This window comes from Orcinus orca, chromosome 7 (genome assembly GCF_937001465.1).
Source record: "Orcinus orca chromosome 7, mOrcOrc1.1, whole genome shotgun sequence".
Classification (NCBI taxonomy): Eukaryota; Metazoa; Chordata; class Mammalia; order Artiodactyla; family Delphinidae; genus Orcinus; species Orcinus orca.
In genome coordinates this window covers 55,228,553-55,245,609 of record NC_064565.1, presented here as the reverse complement: position 1 = coordinate 55,245,609, position 17,057 = coordinate 55,228,553, and the positions used below count along the sequence as shown (strand labels likewise).

The following is a 17,057-nucleotide window of genomic DNA, read 5'->3' as shown; positions in this document are numbered from 1 at the left end:
GTGGCATGTGGGATCTTCCCAGACCAGGGCTCAAACCCGTGTCTCCTGCATTGGCAGGAGGATTCTTAACCACTGCGCCACCAGGGAAGTCCCCATATGATTCACTTTTAAGGAAATCCTCCAATTTCTTCAGAATTTTAGATGATAGTAACTAAAATTTAAGGAATAACATGAGACTATTAGGATAAACAATACTTTAAAATTTCATAAGCATAGTGTTTTAAACACTGGAAAAGGAACCAAAGAGTACCAAGGTATTTTCTTTGTTTAACACTGAAAACAACATGAAGTATTACCTTGTAACTAAAAATACAGTTTGGTGTATATAACATTAACCTATTAAGGTCCTTTTTATACTTGTCTCTGCTTTTTAAATATATATAACTAGTAATCATTATTATAGACAATATTGAAAGACATTATTTTGTAAAGCATGTAAATCTAAAATTATAAATATACTCTCAGTTATATTCCATATTTGTTTTTCTTGAGAGGTACTCCTATGTTTTGATTCTAATACGTAATTTGTCTCATTTTCATTTGTCTAACTTGAAAGCATGAACAAAATAGAAGAAATTTACTTTGCTCAGATTTTTATTAATACAAAATATTTCTATTTGCTAATACAAAATCAGAAGTCTAGTTTCAAACCTCCCTTTGCATGCAAAAGTCAAAAATTTCTACTAGTTAGAGCTTAAATAAACAATTAGCTAATGCATAACTTTTCTATTCTTTCATTTCAGAACTTAGAAAATCCAGGAAGAGATGCCCATTTTGTTGGTATAGATTTGCTAAAACTTTCTTGATCTGGAATTGTTCTCCTTGTTGGTTAAAGTTGAAAGAGTTTGTCCATATTATTATAATGGACCCATTTACCGATCTTTTCCTTACCATATGCATAATTCTAAATGTACATTTTTTGGCCTTAGAACACTACCCAATGAGTTTAGAAACGAACAATATTCTCAACATTGAAAACCAGGTAAGGCTCTCATTGTACATTATTTTCTTTTGCAATTTCAACTTTTCTTTAGTCATCATTATCCCTGCTATTTTATTTTATAACTCCAAAATGTTGCAAATGCATTATATGAGTATGAGATGAAGTACTGTGTTCATGCTTTCTCACCTCACCTCCCCCAGCCCTGCTTTGTGAATATTCTTATCATTGAATAGATTTATAGCTAGAGTCCGTTTAAATATAATACTTCTAGCTAGCTGCATGGCAGTCAGGTTAAGTAGAAATTATTTATTTCCTCTCCCTTCTCAAATATCCCCTCTTTTGGTATGGTAGCCCCTAGATCAAGATAGGGCAGAGGTGAAATAACAGACACAAGTCCTTCACTGACACCTGAATTTTGAATTCTGTTACAACTGCACCTAATCTTAGACTGGAGCTTATCCTTTTGGCAAGGTATTTTTGAGATTTGCCCATCTTTTCTTTCCACATACAATACAAAAGAGAAAGATTTCTATGAGTTTAAAAACAAGTCACATTCAAGCAAATATATATTGTTTAATTTCGTTTGCTTTTATTGTTGTTTAGTTACTTGATACTAATACAAACAGCCAACTGCTACCAATTTTGAACTATACATTTACTTGATACCAAAAGAGTAATTTAGTTAGTTCTGCCAGTGTAGTTTTCAAAGGACAATTTCCATGGGTTTGCTTTTTTTCTGGATCATATATACTTTTGAAAAATTTCTTTTACAGTTTTAAAAATTAAATATCTTAATATGTACTTTTTAGCCCAAAAGGAACTATTCAAAATGAAAAGATTTTCACTCTCAAATATTCTTTTGTTTTCTTCCAGGATGACTTTTATTAAAGTAATTGAAGATTACACGATGTTTGACATTAGATTGTCAAACAAAACCTATGAGCCTGTACTTGTAATACAGACTCTGAAACTAATCAGATCTTGACAGAGGAAATATGAAAAAGGTGGCAGTGAAAATTTACAGTTTCTGCGTGTGAGGGTTCTGATAGAGCTACTGGAATCATATTCTCATCTCTCTGTTTTGTTTTATTTAGGTGTTTATTGGAATTTTCACAGCAGAAATGATTTTTAAAATAATTGCCATGCATCCATATGGGTATTTCCAAGTAGGCTGGAACATTTATGATAGCCTAATTGTGTTCCATGGTTTAGTAGAACTTTATGTAACACATTGTCATGGACTGGCTGTTTTACGATCATTCAGGGTGGTAAGTAGAATCCAAGACCTAAATTTTATTTTATAAAAATTCATCTCAGTTTCCTCAGACGTGAAGTGGGAAGAATAGTAATACCTATCCTTTTGGTATACTGGAGGTAGTAAATGAACTAATTCATATGTAACAAGCTTAGAAAGTAACCCAGAAAAGAGTAAGTAGTCTCCAATGCTGTTGTTTGGCTCAGGCATTAAAGGAAATACGCCATATATACAGCAAATTTGAGATACAGTTTTAGAAAGCAGGGTCAGGAGTACTGGGTCAGTTTTGAGAAGCAGGATAATAAAGAGTCCCAGAAGCTGAATGCCAGTGTGTAACTAAAGAATCAGGTGAGTATTTCTAAATGTAGGGTAGAAAACTTTGTAAAAGAAGAACGGTCAGGCCAATAAAATGTTATTAGAAAATTATCAAGTCAGAATCACTATATGCCTGCAATGTAGGTTGTAGTAAAAGCATCAGAAAACTAGGCAAAGAAATAATGTTATTAGAATGATATTTATAGAAATGTTGGGCATTTGATAAATAATATATTGTCTCATTCTTGGTAACAAGTTGAAGGAATGTAGCGGATATCAAGAACAATTAAGTAGATTTGATCTTATCCAAATAATTCTTCAGAATCCTATCTTAAATCTTTATCCATAGGCTTGTCTAATGAGTAAGAGAAAAATATAAAAGCTGTATTTATCAAATTTATGGATGAAATAAGACTGGCAAATACAGACAATGTAATAAAAGGTAGTATCAAAATATCTGAAAGACTAGTAATGGACTGAATCTAAGATGATCACGTTTTTTTTTTTTTTTTTTGGCTGTGTTGGGTCTTCGTTTCTGTGCGAGGGCTTTCTCTAGTTGCGGCAAGCAGGGACCACTCTTCATCACGGTGCGTGGGCCTTTCTCTATAGCGGCCTCTCTAGTTGCGGAGCACAAGCTCCAGACGCGCAGGCTCAGTAGTTGTGGCTCACGGGCCTAATTGCTCCGCGGCATGTGGGATCTTCTCAGACCAGGGCTCGAACCCGTGTCCCCTGCATTGGCAGGCAGATTCTCAACCACTACGCCACCAGGGAAGCCCTAAGATGATTAAGTTTTACATGGATAAATGTTAAGTCCTACCCCTGAGTCCGGAAAGCCAACTATATACCAGAAAATGTTGAGGAAGGTATAGCACATATAAAAATAATATATGGATTTTAGATGACCCAAATATTAAGGTGATTTTGTGCCATATAAATAAAAATTTTTTAATCTGGTGAAAAGAAATGAAATATTCAGACTAAACCTAGCATGTTATGTTTGGTCTTCCATGTTACTTTTAAAGGTAAATACACAATAGAACTGTCAATGGAATTCAATGGAAACTGAAGACTTTTCCAGCATCATCTATATGTCAAAATGTGGGAAAATATTCAATACACTGTGAAAAACAAAACAAAGAATGGATACTTGCTTTACCAGATATTAAAACATAAAACTAGAATAATTATAATAGTGTAATATTGAATGGGAATTGACAGATCAATAGAAGAAAATATACATGGATTTACAGTAATAAACTATAGAATATTTAAGATGTATTAAGAATTATACATAAACTGAATTTTCAGTGCTTAGTATTAATAATGCTCAAAACTGAATATTACATTAAAGACTACATATGTATATGTGTATAATGCTGATAAAAAATTTTAATGTACATCGTAATGAATAGTGACCAGATTTTTTGTTGTTTTTTTCTTATTCTGGGTTTTACATTGCTCTATCAGTTGCGAATTTTCAAATTGGGGAGATATTGGCCAACTTTCAAGATTTTGCTGCTGACTCTTGGTAACTCAGTGATGGCCCTGAAAGACTTGGTCCTGCTGTTGTTCACATTCATATTCTTTTCTGCTGTGCTTGGCCTGAAGCTGTTTGGTTCAAATTACAAAATGTACGTCTGCAACATAGATGAAGACTGTCAACTTCCACGCTGGCACATGCATGATTTCCTCCACTCCTTCCTGAATGTATTCCGGATTCTCTGTGGAGAGTGGATAGAAACTTTATGGGATTGCTTTAAGGTAGCAGGCCAATTCAGTTGTATTCCTTTTTACATGATGGTGATTTTAGTTGGAAACTTATTGGTAAGTAATCCATGCTTTAAAATTTTCCTTGAAAAACTGATGTATTGTAGTCTGGCATTTTCACAATGTGGACTTATGGAAGACAGTGGTCTATAACTGTGCTATCTGATATGGTGGCCTCTAGCCACATGTGGCCATTGATCAGTTAAAATATGAGTGGTCCACTCTGAGATGTGTCATAAGTGTAAAATACCCACTGAATTTGAAGTCTTACCTCCCAAAAAAGAATGTAAATGATTTCATTAATAATTTTTATATCGAATGTATTTTAATTATAATATTTTGATACATTTAGTTGAATAAAATATGTTAGTAAAATTAATTTCACCTGTTTTTGTTTACACTTTTAGTGTGCCTACTGGAAAATTGCATATGTGATATGCATCATATCTCCATTGGATAGCACTGGTTATAACCTGCTACTCAAAGTAGCTTTGGCTTTATGGGAGATAGTTATTAATGAAGACTCTCAGATCCCATCCCAGACCTGTGGAATCAGAATCTATATTTTAACAATATCCCCAAGTGATCTGTATGCACATTAAATTTTAAGAAGCACTTAAATGTAGCACTGGTTGTCAAATTTGACTGCACGTTGGAATTACCAGGGGAACTAATAAAAATAAACTAATGTCTTGGATTCATTCCCAGAGATTCTGATTTTATTGGTATGTGGACATAACCTGGTCATCACGATTTTTTTTTAAATCCTCATTTGATTAAATTGTGCAGCAAAGTTGGAAAACCACTGATCTATAAAACTGTTATGCATTAACTAAGAGGAAATACTTTCACTTTTAAATTTCCAGTAATTGGAGTGATATTACCTTTTACTTCTTCAAGAAAAAAAATGGCTTATAAGACAAAATTGTTCTTACAGGAAAAAAAAGAGATTCAATATTTACTTTTTATTCCTAAGTCATAGAGGTCAAGCACATCTCCCAAAAGGTGGGGAAAAAAATCACAGGTTAGACTCCATTGTATCAGCACATTTCCTCATTGCTTCTGTTTACCCTGGGCATACTCCTGTCATATGCACACATTGACATTATGTTTAATTGTTCATGTGCTTGTCTATCTTCCTTATTAAACTATAGGCTCCATGAAGGAAGGGATCATGAGTCCTCCTATTAATCTTTTAGGAGACTAGGCTATTTTTAATTCAGAGCGCACTTAAACAAAGCAGTAGCATTTTACAGTGTTATAAAGTTCTTTCTTTAGATCACAGTTCCAGAGCATTATGAACTTGATTTTCAGCCTTTTAACGCTCTTATTGTGTATATATATATATATATATATATATATATATATATATGGGGAAGTGTGTGTGTGTCTAAGATATAAGAAATCTTACATTGTAAGCTCTTAAATATACAGTTGCTGTAGCATAATTTTTCCTTCTCCAAATCCTGACACAAAAATCTATTCTTTCATTCATTCCATACTTAATTAATTTTTCAACAAATATTTTTTATCATGTACTTTGTGCCTAGCATTGTGCTGGTTGTCTATTTAAGAGAAAACATGGTTTCTACTCATATGAAGCTTATAGTCATGAAATTCTTACTAAACACTATTTTCATTTTTCTCACTGTGGACAATACTTAACCAAACAAAGGAAAAAGAAACAACCAACTACCTTAAATTATACTTGGTCTTTCCCTTTGTCCTTTGAGAATGATAGAGATGCTAATAGTCTAGTTCCTACAAGGGCCATGGAGCCCCTGCCCAGATTATCTGTAAGTAAGCCTTAATATCAAAATGGGACACTAGTGGGAGAAAATCAAACTATTCTGGGGATATTGACATTCAATTACTGTCTTTTCAGTTTTTTTTTTTTCCATTGAGATTCTGTAATTGTAGGTTATAGAAAATATATGTTAGTTGTTCAGATGATCTTACGTGCAAGAAATTTCCAATGCTGAGCCATCTTATACCCTCTGTTTTATTGCTACACCAAAACTATGGTTACGATTAAGATGATTTATTTGATGACTTTATTAACTGCAAAAATATTTTGATTTTTCCATGAGTGAGTCTCATTTGAGCTTTCTCTATTCCTAAGTGTTAAAAAATATCTGGGTATTGAGAAGTAAAAGTAATTTATTAGAAATGAACATGATTTGGTGGGTACTTCATAGTATTTTAGGTGTATATGTGCATGAGAAACAGTAATTATCAGAGTGCTTGAGAATTCACCTCTTCACATAGATCCAAAATTCTGAAAGATATTTTAACAAATGAATGCTGCAGATCTTCATATACTTAGCTATTTTATTTTATGTACAGATAAATTTTCAGTATAAGTATTTTTAAAAGTAGATCTTAATATATGAAGAAATCAGAAATACAAGCAGGAAAATGTTATGTAAGTTATATACATATTATTACACATAATGTGTAACATTTGAACCTTTCCCTTTAAAAATAATAGGTAAATCATAAAGTAAATTAAATCTTCAAAAACTCAAATATCTGAAGAGAGGAGAGAAAACTGCCAGAATAGACAAAATGCTCAAATTACTACTTTAAGTCTAAGAATAATCAATATAAATCTCCAAAACTAGAATCTAAAATTATAATCTATACCCTACAACAACAAACAAAATAAAAATCTGATTCTCTGGAAAATGTACATGCCTTGATCTTATTTCTCAGTGATAGTAAAGGTCGAAATACACACTATCCTCGAATTCAAAATAACTTGCAAATATTAGGAATGATTCTTCCATCACTCATCTCTTTCTTATTTGACCAAATTTATTATCACAGAGAATCAATTAACCTACCCAATCCCTGTGCTTGCACGTCACAAGGAAAGTTAGATGTGGGCTTCAGAACCAGGGATAGCTCTCTCCCCATGAGATTCCTCATGGGTTTGCAGACCCATGAAGATGTCATTACACATCTTCCTGGGTTAGGGCTAAAGTGAAGTCAGCCACCTGGAGTAGCAATTCATTTTCTCACTTTGGGAGAGTTAGCCTGGCTTAGTGAAAAAAACAAACTTTGGAATAAGCCAGACTTATATTCAACCTGTGTGATCTTTGATACTTAGCATCTGTAAGCTTTGTGGTTTTCATCTGTAAAAGAGAAACAAATGATATTTCATAGAATATTGTGACCTTGAGATGAGTTCTGGCTATACAAACCACTAACACAGCACCTGGCCCACTGTAGATGAGCAAAAACTGAATAGCCTAAATAGCATTGTAGTGTGTATGCTGTTTTCAAATCTCAGGTCCACTTTTTTAAAAGATTATTTTGTCGTTGTTGTTTGAAAGGAAACAAAAAAATGAGATGCATTTAACCTCATTTACTTCCTCATTCAGATACTTTACCTGTTTCTGGCATTGGTCAGCTCATTTAGTTCATACAAGGCTGCAACAACTGAAGAGAATGATGAAGCAAAAAATCTCCAGCGTGCAATGGCGAGGATTAAAAAAGGAATAAATTATGTGCTTTCTAAAATATTATGCAAAAACCAAAATGTTCCAGAGGAAACAATGGACAATGTAAGTGATATATATGTTAAAGAGAATATTTCTGACCATACTCTCTCTGAATTGAGCAACACCCAAGATTTCCTCAAGGATAAGGAAAAAAGCAGTGGCACAGAGAAAAACACAATGACCGAAAATGGGAGTCAGTCACTTATCCCCAGTCCCAGTGTCTCAGAAACTGTACCGATTGCGTCAGAAGAATCTGATATAGAAAATCTGAACAATAAGGAGATTCAGAGCAAGTCAGGTGATGGAAGCAGCAAAGAAGTAAGTTGTTTTAATATCATGATTTCTTATTGTTGATTGATGGCATTGTTGATAAGGAAGTGAAGCAGTGCTGAAGTTCCCGAGTTAGATTACCCATTCAATCCTAGCTATAGCATTCCTTGCTCCTGATTTTCTGCTGCTGATCAAGTTTCTTAAACTTTCTAAGCTTCAGTTTCCTCGTCTGTAAATGAGGATAAACTTGTATCTATTTCTTAGAGGAGATAGAAAAGAAAGATTGAGAAAAATAGTTCAATAGTGCATAGAATAATGCCCACATATAGTAAGCACTTAGTAAACAACAGATAATATAATTATAATAGTCTGTCCATTAATAAGCAAGCAGCATGGGGTGATGAAAAGCATATTGAAGAAAACTACATTTTTAAAATCTATGTGTGTTATTGGAGAAATCACCAAACTCTCCTGGACTTTATCATATTTAAAATATAAGATGGGACTAGAAGAGTGCTAAGTTACTTTCTTGCTTGCTAAAATTTTAAGATTCTTGTCAGTTCATTTCTGCAACGTATTGTAGCATATATAATTGAGTTGGACTAAAAGAACAAAGGAAAAAACCACCAGTTTGAATTGTGAACATTTTGCAACTTTATAAACACAGGGTGGTGGGGGAGAAGGGTCATATTCAAAGAAGGGCAGATAACTGCTGTTCACTTAGCTTTTAAAATGTATACCCTACGGGATACAGTCTTACTGTCTTCATTTGCAAGCAGCATAATGTGTTAGTAGGAGCTATCATTTAATTCAAAGCTACATCTATAGAGATCACATCTGCACTGTGAACCACTTGCATTGGACCTCACTAGAGAATCGTTTTAGTTCATTCACTGGCATGGGGAAGGGCAGAGAATATATTTTTCCAGGTCCCCATAGTCTCTGACACCATCTTATCTCCCAGACCTCTTCTGGCTTGGCAGCCGCTCTCTGCAATAACTTATCAAATTGGCCTTCTAAAAGGAATTAAGTTTCAATTATTCAAAGTCCTTCTAGTTTCTAGTGCAGGCATCTTTGTTTCCGAGAATCATTTTCACTCCTTGTCACACCCCATATTCTCAGGTTCATTTTCCTTTAATTAATACCATTATTAGAAAATGAAAAGTATTCTTCTCCAGCACACTTCTATATCTTCACTTAAATATTTATGAATATTTATAGAGTGCTAGCTGATTTTATTTAAATTATAACAACACTATAAGGCATGTACTACCATCCATTTCTCAGTAAAATTACTATTTATCATAGCACATCATGTGGAAATGGGAAACTTCTTGCCAATCTCATTAGAAAGTTGGAGATACGAAAATACATAGGAAAGATGGAAATTAATATAACTGTAAATGTTGAAGTTTCAGAAGTTGTCATTTAAGCTGCATAATTATTTGGTCTTGTTGATTGGTTAACTACTCAAAGAAGATTTATTCATTTATATATTTATAACACTTTCCAGATTATGTAGCCCAAGAGTGCTTAGGATGTTGATATACCAAAAGCCAAAGATGAAATATAAAATTACATGTGATCTGATAATTCAGAGATTCATACTCTCTTTGGTATTTAAACTTTCATATTTTATTACAAATATGTAACTATATAAATTTCATAAAAGCATAAAATTTAAATCAGATTTTGAAACTTGTTTTTTCATAATGTAGCAATATATATTGGCCATTAAATAATCTTTTACTAAAATGATTTATAATTTTGAATCTTAATTGATTTATTTATAAATTTAGAATAAAAGTACTCACACAGTTTTGGGAAAATGTCATCAAATAATTTACGTGCAAGGGTTTTCCAAACTCTAATAAAGCATTTAAATATAAAATGTATAATTTTCAATCATTGAATGCTCAAACATGATATAATATTAATTTATTTATTGTCTACTCCCAAATCAGTGCATTTCTATACCCTTATTTTATCAATAATAAAGAGAATATAAAGGGAAATGAAGTAATTTTTCAAGAGATTTGCTTATTTAAGAGTAATATCCTGCTGTATATTTTATTTTTTTAATTGAGCACCATGATGTCTTACAATTGACCGTATATGGTTTAAAACAAACAAAACTTCTAATTTTATTTCCTTGATGCTTACTGTGCAAAAGACAAAGAGGTAGAACAAAATATTTATAATTTTCTTTTTTGTATACTCTACCTAGATCTTTCCTTTCAGAAATTTGAGATAGCCTGCACATCTTTTAGGAGAACAGTGTTATTAACTATATGTTAATTTTAATCTAAAAATCATTTTATCTTAAGTTAATTTTTTAAATATTTTTTAAAAACTTCAATTCCCAGACATATGTATGCATTTTAATATCAATTATGAAATTGGCCTGAAGTCTTTTACGCCTGACAGTAGTCTTTCTGTACATAATTTTTCTTTTTTCTGAAAATAAAATAAACTTTAACTACAGTGAGTAAATGAAAGTTTAATCACAACTTTCTTGGTGGGATTTTACTTTTCAGAAGGTAAAGCAATCTAGCTCATCTGAATGCAGTACGGTTGATATTTCTATCTCTGAAGAAGAAGAAATGGTCTATGAACGTGGAAAGCCAAAGCGTCTTAAAAACGGTAAGAAAAAAATTAATTCCTTTGAAAATTGTATTGAAATTAGACTAAATTTCTCTTAACCTAAATAATACTATTGAATATAATTTTAATTTTAAAGAGTTTATTAATTTGACTAAGGAATACACACACATGAACATGTTTGTGTGCATGCACATGTACACATGCCCATATGAATCCTGATAGAAACTTATAATAAATATCTAAGAAAAAGTCAGTATTTGGAAAAGAGAGGAAGGGCCTACTTCCTAGGGAGTCTAATGAAGTAGTTAAGAGTGTTGGTTCTGAAATCAGACAGCCTGAGTTCGTATGCCAGCCCACCATTTACTAGCTTTTACTTACCCTCTCTCTGGTTCATTTCCTAACATGTAAAATGAGAATAATAATAAGACTTCATGGGATTATTAAAAAGATTAAATTCGTGTACGTGTGTATGTTTTTATAACTCGTGGAATGGGGTCAATATTTAAAACACTCATAGGAAAACAAATCACGTGATGGTCATGTATTTTTATATACCACATGAATATTAAGAAATGTATGGGGCTTCTGTCAGTTGACCGACTCACTAGATATGTAGCATGCAACCCTCAATGACTTATAATTCAAATTAGTTTCCTAACAAGATTAACAAATAACTGTAGGTTCTGAACATTTGAAATCACTGGAAATCATCAAAATGGTAATTGCTAAATGTTCAAATTCCTATATTCAAAAATAAGAATCCGCTCTTGGTAGCTTGAGTTATAGCACTTGTATCATACAAGACCAGGGAGGAAACATTTTCTATATTTTTCTGACCAAAGATGTATAAATTGACTCTAGGTAAAATTTTATAAAATTCTAAAATGTGTCTCTTTAAACTCCACCCACCTCCATTCTTCATTCTCTTACCTGTTAATCATACCCTTCTCAAGCCTCACGTTTTCCTTATGCTAATTCTCTTGACGAGAAGGTAGAATTCAACCTCATACACCAGTACCCTACCCACAAATTACTCCAAGCTTAGCGCCTTAAAGAGTCTCAATCAAAATTTCCATTCCCATGCCACCTAAGAGCTGGGATCAATTTAATTTACTTAACTGATATTATACCTCTTACCATGTCATAAATATTTGTATATTTAAATGGAAATGCTTGTTATGCCATGTGAATCTTCAGAGAATGACTTTTCAGGCATTATACAAAAATGTAGTAATCAGAAGATGGTGTGTGTGTGTCTTGTGTGTATGCATGTGTGTGTTTTGTAGGAGTGGGGGTGAGTTCTATTCTCAGACTCTGTCCAGCAGGGTAAGAGGATGTTCTAAGTCATCTCTTCCTTTCACAATTTCTTTCCTCCTACTGTTACCAAACTCACAAGCTAAGTTTTTTCTTTTTTTCCTCAGTGATTGCAGTGGTCACTACAATAGAGGTAAAAATCAAATATTTATGTCAGAAACCACCTATATTAGACTCTGTAAATAAATACTTGCCAAAACATTTGGAATGTTTACTTTTTCATGAGTTTTCTAGATTTCTGTTCTTAATAGTTTCATTCTTGACAGGTTATGGACGAAGATCTTCATCTGCTCAAATCAGCAGAGACTCCAGGAAAAGAAAAATTTGGCAGAACATAAGGAAAACTTGCTGCAAGATAGTAGAAAACAGTTGTTTTAAGTGTTTCATTGGCCTTGTCACTCTGCTCAGCACAGGTGCTCTGGTAAGTGAGAGTTCATATTTTTATGGAAAAAAATGCATCATGAGTCTACATTCATGAAGTCACCATGCCAAATCATTTTTCCCCAGAATACTTATTATAGCACAAAATTTCATATTCTAGGATTTTAGTTGTGGAAGACATACATTACAGTTTCTCAGAAAGTCTGTATATGCCTCATTCAATATTAAATAAATAATATAATTTCAAAATATATGAATGATAGCAGGAAAAAAGAATGTTAATAAATACCCAATTTTTCTTATTTTAATAAAATGCACATATTGTGCTAGTACTTTGTTACCCGTTCCATTGGAAAGAGAAATATTGCATTTACTTTTTTGTAAAATTAATTAATTAATTTTTGGCTGCGTTGGGTCTTCGTTGCTGCACGTGGGCTTTCTCTCTAGTTGCGGCAAGCAGGGGTTACTCTTCATTGCGGAGCGTGGGCTTCTCATTGTGGTGGCTTCTCTTTGTTGTGGGCTCTAGGGGCATGGGCTCAGGAGTTGTGTCTCGAGGGCTCTAGAGCACAGGCTCAGCAGTTGTGACGCATGGGCTTAGTCGCTCCGCGGCAAGTGGGATCTTCCTGGACCAGGGCCCGAACCCGTGTCTCCTGCATTGGCAGGAGGATTGTTAACCACTGTACCACCAGGGAAGTCCCTGCACATACTTTTAAGAACCTTTGAACTGGAAATATATTTACCCATTGACCCAAGAATCTTAATTCAGGGAAATTATTTTAAAATCTTCACACATATTAAATGCATTTACAAGGCTATGCACTGAAGAATTTTTTGTAATAGCAAAAGATTGAAAAACAAAAAGAAACCATATTAGATGACTGTTTAAATATGCTATGGTACAGTCATCCAATGGGACACTGTGCAGTTACTAGAAAATACAAGAGCTGTCTGCATGATGATATTGCAATTCCCCAAGATATGGTAATAAGTGAAAAAAAGAAAGAATAAAGTGTACAGCATGCTACATTTTATGTAAGAAAGGGAGAAAAATAGAACGCATATTGATATTTGCTTGTGTTTGATTAAAGAAGATCAAAGAATGATACACAAGAAATACTTAATCATGAGATGCACAAAACAGAGTCATGGTTGGGAACCAGACTTTGTACTGCAAATATTTTTAAAGTAAACTTTATACTGACATTTAGCACACATACTGAAAAGCATGAAAATCTTAAGTGTATAGCATAAAAGATTTTCACCAAGTGTATGTACCTATGTAACCATCACTTGGCTTGAGAAATAGAAAGCTACCAGGGCTCCAGAACCATACTCTGACCCTAACAGTTACTTCTTCATTCCATGTGGATAGCCAGTATGTGGACTTCAACTGCCACAGATTGGTTTTGCCTATTTTTTAATGTTTTAATTGAAATAGAGACTTCTGTATATCTTTTTATATTATTTCACATTATATACCTATTCAGTAAGTAAATACATGTAATGAATAAAGTCCTTTAAAATAACTTTGGATGATATTTATAATCTGCTTTTATAAACACTTTTACTCCATAATTCGTTCAGTTGAGTCAGCAATTCTCTTATTTTATATTTACTTTTATTTAATAGGTTTTTAAGAGTCACACCATTATTTACCAAAGATTATTTTCATCCTTGTTTAATCTTTGACCTCAAATACACTTTGAAACAAGTCTGCCTGAGGTTATTGATATTTTATTGCCTTTTTTACAGTGATAAAAAAATACTATGAAATTACTTTGAATGACATTATCAGAATTTGCTTCCTTCACAGTAAAATTGAGGTTGATCTATTAAAACCAAGAAACTTTAGAAAAACATTATAATTTTATTTCATATTCATGTGTTTCCAATGGTTGATCTGACAAACTCTGTGACTTTTTCATGTAATAGAAGCATGGATTTCTGAAAACACAGGTTTGGGGGGTTTTGTTTCTTTGTTTGTTTATCTCTGCTCCTTTAATCTCAATAGCATATATCTATGAGATGGCTATGTGGAATTAGAGACAAGAACCAGGTCAGATGTGACTAAAGATTCCACCTCTTAAGTTTGATTAATTGATTTGAGAGAGGCTTTTCAGATCACTAATTAGAACACAATTTGGAGGTTCTGGAATCAATGAATGATGTCTGCTACAGGCATGGGATCAGAAAACAGATGTGGATTGTGTGAATAAATCCAAACCAAGTGAACAAGCCCTTGAGACTACAACCTATGACAATGCTCACCATCTAGAGATGGGATTTCATTCCCCTCTGTGCCAAAAGAGCTTATAGAAATTACATGTACACTAATCCTTAAATTTTTTACCCACAGGCTTTTGAAGATATATATATTGATCAGAGGAAGACTATTAAAATCTTATTAGAATATGGTGACATGATCTTCACTTACATCTTTATTCTGGAAATGCTTCTAAAGTGGATGGCATACGGTTTTAAAGCCTATTTCACTAATGGCTGGTACCAACTAGACTTCATGGTTGTTATTGTATGTATTTTAAAGAAAAAATTGAAAGGCTATTTGATTTACTCTTCCTTCTTTACTCTGACTTACTCTTCCATTTACTTATGTCTTTCTTTTCCCTCTCTATATACATTTTCAGTCACCAACATCCCATATATCTTCATATGTAATGCTTCACATCCATCCTTTTCTTTTCATTCTAAAATTTTAACAGTTCAGTATTTAACTCCTGATTCTTCTAATCATTGCCTATAAACCTGCTGCTAATTAAAATAGTCTTATTGCAGAATATCTTGAAAATATCAGCATTCTAAAATATTTAGATTGGTTCTACCTTTAAATCATACATTTAAAATTAGACTACTTATCATAACATTCACCAGTACCACACTGATCCAAGCTACCAGAACTGCCCATTTGTATCACTGCAGTAGATTCCAAGCTGAGATCCTTGCTTCCACCACTGCACGCCTTTGTTCTACTCTCCACATAGCAACCACATATGTTGTACTGTTGTAAAATGAAACTCAGCTCAAGTCACTTTTCTTGAAATCCTCCAATAAACACCCCTCACTCATAGTAAAAGCTACAGTCTTTGCAATCAAAGGCCTACAAGTCTCTACATGATCCAGTCTTATGTCCTGCTACTCTCCCTTTCCCCCATCCTGGTCTATATACTGCTCCACCAGCACCGGAATTCTTGAAGTTCAAAAACCATGCCAAAATTACTTCTATCTTAGTGCCTTTGCACTTATTCTTCCTTCCACCTGAAATTTTTGCTGGCTCACCTCATTTATGTCTGCTGAAAAGAAAGTGTTGAAGTTAGGTCTTTCTGCATTACCATATTTAAAACTGCAACCACTACAATACTCCTTTGTGTTTTCTCTGCTTTCTTCATTTCCTATTAATATTATATGGGGTTGGCCAAAAAGTTCCTTCGGTTTTAAGTAAAAATAAAAGACACATTTTTCATTTTCACCAAGAACTTTATTGAACAACATATTCACCCTTCTGTTCCACTACTTTCTGCCATTTTTCAGGCAACTTCATAATTCCATCTTCCCAAAACTTTTTATCTTTTTGAGCAAAGAACTGTTCTAGGTGCCTTTTACAGTCTTCCAGGGAACTGAAATATTTTCCATTAAGAGAATTTTGTAAAGACCAAAATAAATGGAAATCCAAAGGTGCAGTGTCTGGTGAATATAGCAGATGAATCAGAACTTCCCAGCCAAACCATAATAGTTTTTGTCTGGTCATCAAAGAAACATGTGGTCTTGCATTAAACTCATGGAAGATTATGCGTTTTTTGTTGACTAATTCCGGATGCTTTTTGCTGAGTGCTGCTTTCAGTTGGTCTAATTGGGAGGAGTACTTGTTGGAATTAATCGTTTGGTTTCCCAGAAGGAGCTCATAATAGAGGACTCCCTTCCAATCCCACCATATACACAACATCACCTTCTTTGGATGAAGACTGGCCTTTGGTGTGGTTGGTGGTGGTTCATCACTTGCCCCACGATCTCCTCCATTCCACGTTATTGTACAGTAGCCACTTTTCATCGCCTGTCACAATTTTTTTTAAAAAACAGAATGTCTTCATTACATTTAAGTAGAGAATCGCATGCAGAAATATGGTCAAGAAGGTTTTTTTCGCTTAACTTATGTGGAACCCAAACATCAAAGTGATTCACATAACCAAGCTGGTGCAAATGATTTTCAGTGTTTGATTTGGATATTTTGAGTATGCCAGCTATCTCCCACATGGTATAACGCTGATTGTTCTCAATTAATGTCTCAATTTGACACTATCAACTTCATCTGGTCTACCCAACCATGGAACATCATCCAGCGAGAAATCTCCAGCACGCAAAACACTTTTGACACATTTGACCAATCACAGCACCTTCTTCAAAAACTGCTAAATCTTTTTTTGCATTTCAGTTGCGTTTTTACCTTTCTTGAAATAAGAAAGCATAATATGCTGAAAATGTTGCTTCTTTTTTTCCATCTTCAATATTAAAATGGTTACACAGAAATTCACCAATTTTGATAAGTTTTTAAAAAATGCACACAGATATGACAGCTGTCACAATACAATCTAACAAAATTGTTTCAAATGAAGTTAAAGACAACTAAGTGCTACTAGAGCCATCTTACAGAAAAAAACACAAACCTTTTGGCCAGCCCAATATAATTTAC

General features: G+C 33.5%; 1 protein-coding gene across 1 annotated transcript in view; it reads left to right on the top strand.

Moving 5' to 3' along the window:
- Window positions 1-17,057, top strand: part of SCN7A (sodium voltage-gated channel alpha subunit 7) — a 58,320-nt gene that overhangs the window by 20,302 nt on the left and 20,961 nt on the right. Inside the window, exons 9-15 of the mRNA XM_049712220.1 lie at window positions 744-982; window positions 2,038-2,211; window positions 3,981-4,337; window positions 7,667-8,104; window positions 10,594-10,699; window positions 12,241-12,395; window positions 14,712-14,885. Coding sequence (XP_049568177.1) covers window positions 744-982; window positions 2,038-2,211; window positions 3,981-4,337; window positions 7,667-8,104; window positions 10,594-10,699; window positions 12,241-12,395; window positions 14,712-14,885 — 1,643 coding nt within the window. The remainder of the gene's footprint in view (window positions 1-743; window positions 983-2,037; window positions 2,212-3,980; window positions 4,338-7,666; window positions 8,105-10,593; window positions 10,700-12,240; window positions 12,396-14,711; window positions 14,886-17,057) is intronic.